At 51.9% G+C, this 5,584-nt stretch overlaps 1 protein-coding gene across 1 annotated transcript in view; it reads left to right on the top strand.

The window, feature by feature from the left end:
- The first annotated feature begins 4,069 nt into the window (after positions 1-4,069).
- LOC107143634 (gastricsin-like) overlaps positions 4,070-5,584 on the top strand; it is an 11,399-nt gene continuing 9,884 nt past the window's right edge. The window contains 2 exon segments of the mRNA XM_048805726.1: positions 4,070-4,134; positions 5,280-5,430. Coding sequence (XP_048661683.1) covers positions 4,070-4,134; positions 5,280-5,430 — 216 coding nt within the window.

Here is a 5,584-nt window from a genome sequence, read left to right as displayed (position 1 = left end):
AAGATAATTCTAAGACTTGCTTATAGAAGAATGAAATTATGGCATTTGTGGGTAAATGGAAGGAACTGGAGAATATCATGATAAGCCAAATAAGCCAATCCCATAGAACCAAAGGTCGAATATTTTCCCTGATATGCGGATGCTAACTCACAATGGGGTGGGGGAGCATAGAGGTATCTTGGACTAGACAGAGAGGAGTGAAGGGAGGGGAGCAGGCAGGGGCAGAAATGATGGTAGAATGAATCGGACTTTATTACCGTAGGTGTGTAGTTGATTTACGTGACCTGTGTACATCATGTACAAACAGATGAATGAGAAGTTATATTCCATTTATATATGCTGTGTCAAAATTCATTTTACTGTCATGTGTAACTAACTAGAACAAATTTTAAAAATATATTAAAAAGATTCTAGGGCTGGGGCTGTATCTCAGTGGCAGAGGGCTTGCCTAGTATGTATGAGACACTGGGTTCAATCCTAAGCACCTCATAAACAAAACTAAACCAACAAGGGCATGCTGTCCTGTTAGGGTCTGTAAACAAGTCAGGATGGCGCCTGGCAAATGTTAGAGTCTGTAAACAAGTCAAGATGGTGCCTGGCATTTTGCCAGAGGGAGTGGTTTGTGAAGTAATGCCAGCGAGCCATTAAGTGTGAAGATTTCTTATTGGTTGACTGCTGTATCTAGTTTATGTTAATTAAGATAAGCTGTGTGGAATGTATAAATACCCCTCCGGTCCTACAATAAACGGCTCCCACTCCCGCTGTATCAATGTACACAAGTTGCTCGTCGCCCCCCGGTTATTTTGCTGCAGCCGGACTGCGGCACTGTCTACCTACAACAATAAAAAAAAAATCAAAATAAAAAAGATTCTAAGGCTTTCTGAACACTGGGGTTAGAGCAACACAATTGATTAGTGATGTCTGGCTTGGGTGAAGGATGGGCAGTGATAGTTTGCGTGCTATGTGCTTGTTATACTTTAAGAGTGACTCCGAGCTTTCAGTGTCATTTTAACAGATGTCTTTGAGCTGGTAAAGGGGTCACAGCAGAAAGAGGACTCTTTGAGGTACATGTTGGGCAAGTGAAGGGGATATAAGCTGTTATGAAGTAGACACCACGGGAAGACAATCAACATTCTCCACTTTTGAGGGGTCAGTGCAGGAGTAGGTGAGCACATGGGGAAGGCTTGGGTCTTGAAGGGTGAGGTGAGTTTCTGGGTAGGTGCCTTTGGGAAGGGTCTTTCAGATGGAGGTTAGAGCATGGAGGCAGGAGAATACCAGGCCTCCTGGCAGAAAGGCGTGTGCACAGTGGAAGAAGAGCTTAGGCACTTGGCAGGAAAGATGGAGAGCATCCTGCAGGGTCTACTGACAAGCCTGGACTTCATTTAGTTAGCCACAGGAGACTATAATGTTGTTTTTTTTTAATTGTGGATTGAACTCATAGTGATTTACCAATGAGCTTTTTAAAAATTATTATTTGATATTTATTTTCAAAGAGGCTGTTACTAGTTGTACAAGGTTTCATTACATTGGTGAGTCTGGCCTCAAAATTGCAATCCTCCTACCTCAGTCTCCTGAGCTGCTGGGATTGAAGCCACTGCACACAGTGCTTATGACAAACTTTGAGGAAGACGAGGCTGAAAGGAAATGAGACAAGGGCATGCACAAGAATTGCCTCCTTCCTGGAGACCAGCAGCCGGTGGCCCTGAGATCCCCTCTGGGTCAAGGTCTCCCAGGAGAGCAGTTTGGGTCATTAGGAGGAAGTGTACACCCTGGGATAATAGGGTGTGGGGTGTAGCAGAACTTCAACGAGAACATCCCCTGGGCTCCATCAACCCTACTGATTTCCTAAGCCCAGAGCTGGACACGGAGATGTGGAAGGCCCAGTCTCTGCACTTGGGAGGATTTGGTCCGTGGAGAGGAGGCCCAAGACTAGACACTGGAGACCCAGCACCATGCGCTGCTGTGTGGTGTCTGGGGGAGAAGATGAACTCGGGTGGGAGCCAGCAGGTCAGGCCTCCTTGGGCTTTAGTGTGGGGTCAGAGGTGGCCCAGGAGGACTTCTCAGGTGCCTTCGGACACTGCAGATGCCAGACATGTCAAAGTGTGAGTCTTTGGTGTATGGAGGGTGGGTGGTGGGACAGGACAGGGGAGGGGAGGAAGTAGGCCACCTGGGTCTCCCAGGAGACTGACAGGAGGAACAGGTGGGTGGGAGGGACTGCAGATCCTCAGGGCCAGGCTGCTGAGCAGGATGCCTATCCTGATGCTGAAGCCAGGGACACTCAGAAGGGATGTGGTGTCACTAGGCCTGGGGAAGGCTAGCCTGACCCCTGGTATCCTACCAAAGGAAGAAGGGTCCCTGGAACCTCATGCTAGGCTCTAGTAGGTCTCCCGAGGTTGGGGCATTCCATGGACTTAGCAGGAATCCAAGGATCCTATGACTCTTTTTCCTTCTCTTCTGGATGTGGGGATGCCCAGCTCAGGGGAAATGCTCCCCGCCTTGCCTTCCTCTCCAGAGTCCCACATAGCTCTGGGGACTGCAGGGAGGAAGGGACCTGAGTTGACATTGACAACCATCGGGCAGGGACCTCCCTCTCTGGGAGAACTGGGAAAACCCTAGTTCCTTCTCTGCCTCCCCCATCATGAGGCCTGGGGAGGATGCCTAGGTCTGGATAGGCAGTGGGCAATGGTGGCCAGAGTGGAAAATCCCCTGCTGGCCAGATGCTGTCTTTGGTTGGCAGGTGTGGCCCTGGCCTTCTGCCTGGGGCCCAAAGGTGGGACCAATCTGTTTGGAGCCCTGAGTGCTGGGTACAAAGTGGCAGAGAGGGTTCTGGCATGGGGACTTTTTCCAATTCCCCAATATGGAGAGTTGGCAGAACAGCTTCAGGTCAGCTCAGCCTTGGGAAGATTGTGGATGGGAAGAAGGGGAGGTGGCTGTAAGAGGTAGGGGAGGTGGGGGATGGGTGTGGGGTCCCCAGATGATGGAGAGAGGGACAGGATGAACCAGACCTAGGCCAGAGAGGGGCAGACCAGGGCTTGGTGAAGGGCAGTGGGGGACACAGAGCCCTCCCAGGAGAACTAGGTCAGGGCAGAGTTGCAGGGGGTGTAGGGAGAGACAGTGAAGAAGGGGTGGCCTTCCACTCATGCCCCGCTCCAGGTTTTTCTTCACTCTGCTGCCTGAGGAATGGCCAATGCCCAGATGGCGTATCCTGTGAGTGTGACCTGGGCATGTGCTGAGGGTTTCTCCAAGTCCCCTGATGGATCTGGAAAGCCTCAGAAGACTCCCCCAGTCAGTGACTTCTGCCACTGGTCTCCAGCCCCATCTACAGCATCAAAAATGCCTTGTTACCAACATGTCCTCATCAGCATGCTACCTATTGACCCACACACACCCCAATTCCATCCCCAAGGTGTTGGGGTGCTGGGAGCCAGGACTTGAGTCAGACCACCAAGGGCATCGCTTAAGCACACAGTTCTCAATAATGTCATCCCTACTGGGGGATGATAGGTAACCCCTAGACACATTTCTGATTGTTACAGCTCAGGGACTGCTCCTGGCACCTGGTGGGCAGCCACCAGGATGGTGTGAACCTGCCTTTAGCACACAGGAGAGTGCCCATAACAAAGATCCTGTGATCCCCAATGTCAAGGCTAGCTGGGGTAGAAACCTGCCTACTTTCCTATGCCCCTTTCTCTATTTCTGCCTCTTTGTGGCCCTCACCCCAAAATGCCCACACCAACCACTGGTTCCTGGAGGAGGAGCAGCTCTGCCACTCCATCTTATGGCTACTTGGTTCTGTCTTATCGCCCGTACCTCCTGGCCTCTGCTGTTGAATTCAAAGTCAACAAGTTGAAAAGTCAGCTGTGGCCATGGTCCAGGGGGAAAAACACAGTAACAATGGCTACCTGGTGTGCAGGGGACACCCTGGTTGGGGTCATGCTTGCCCAGGGCACGGAGGGAGGGACTCGGCCACATCCAGGGGGTATAAAGAGGGAGTGCTGAAGTCTTCACTCCAGTGCGACTGTGGATCTCAGAGTGGCGCTTGCTCTGTGACCAGCTGGGAATCGGCATCATGAAGTGGATGGTGGTGGCCTTGTTCTGCCTCCTGGCCTTGGAGGCGTCAACTACACCTGTCAGGTGAGTGTGGGCCTGGCTGTGGGTGCAGGGAACCTCAGGAAGCCTGCAGCCCTGTATGGAGCAGCTAGTCAGGGGGCAGCAGCTGTGTCTGAGCAGGATTCCCTGTTGGGGCAGGGAAGACTGCCCCTGCTGGAGCTGGGCAGGACTCAGCTGGGAGCAGACAGAGCCTGGCCTCAGGAGCTGCTAGTCAAGGCAAAAGCCTCCTCCCTCCCCAGACTGAGGGGAGAAGATGGTCCTGAAGCAGAGAGTAGGGTGACTATGTCCACGCAGGCCTTTGCAAGATGGGTGTGGTTTCTTCCTACAGAAGGTAACATCCTTTCTAGAGGAGAGAGATAATCTCTCCAAAAACTTTCCTGAGACCTCAAATTTGCTGGAAGAAGCCAAGATAAAATTAGCAAAGACACCAATTCCTGTAAATCACTATAATATGAGGTGTTGAAAATTCAGGATGGAGCAGGTGATCTAGCTCAGGGGACAGCAGGAGTCCCCGCCTGCCACCCTGCCTGCTGGGCCACTAGGGAAGAGTGCAGAGGGCCTTTCCTGTGTGCAGCTTTATACTCACACATTCAATTAGTTGCAGATTGAAAATATTAGGGGACAATTGCTGCTCCCCTACTCCACGGTGTGTCTCATAGGCAGTACCAGGTGCTTGAGTGCACCACAGGAAGGGACACACTTTGGGGTGAGCTTTGCTATCTCTGAGAACTATTTTATTTTAGTTTTGTCTTTTCATGTTTCTGGTGACTGCCCCCAGGTCAGACACATGCTCAGCAAATGTTCTCCCACTGAGTCTCATCCCAGACCTGAACCTTAAACAACAAAAGAACAAATATCAGCAGACATCCTCTGGAAGGTGTAAAGTCCCAGCGTCCCAAGTCCCTCTCCCCTTCATGGGAAGTATTTTCAGGGTCTCTGAGAGCAGAGGCCAGGGCAGGAGCAGGACCCCTGAGAGGGGCTGAGGGCAGACATGAGGGAAGTTCATTGTTTCCCAAATGATGGAGCAAGTGCTGAGTGAGGTTGAAAGAAGTGGAGAAGGAAAGAAAGAAGAGGAAGAGGGAAGGAGTCGAGGGAGAACATCAGGGAGAGAAGAAATGAGAAGGTAGAGTAAGGAGGGAGGCCCTGCCCTGACACCCAGGCTCCCCTAGGGTCCCCCTGAGGAAAATGAAGACTATGCGTCAGACCATGAGGGAAAAGGGCTTGCTGGGGGACTTCCTGAGGACCCACAAGTACGACCCCGCTCAGAAGTACCGCTTCAGCGACTTCAGCGTGCTCTATGAGCCCATGACCTACATGGATGTGAGTCCCAGAGCTCCAGGTGTCCCTGTCCCTGCTGCCAAACCTGGGGTCTCCCTGGCCTCCCACTATGAGGCTGCTCCCTTCTCCCAGTCCTGCCAGCCTGGGCCACCCTGCTGAGAGTGGCCCATTGGGCAGAGCATGGGGAGGGCCCCAG

Source organism: Marmota marmota, unplaced genomic scaffold, assembly GCF_001458135.2.
Source record: "Marmota marmota marmota unplaced genomic scaffold, marMar, whole genome shotgun sequence".
Taxonomy (NCBI): Eukaryota; Metazoa; Chordata; class Mammalia; order Rodentia; family Sciuridae; genus Marmota; species Marmota marmota.
Note: the sequence above shows the minus strand (reverse complement) of the source record. Positions and strands in the feature narration are given on the sequence as shown.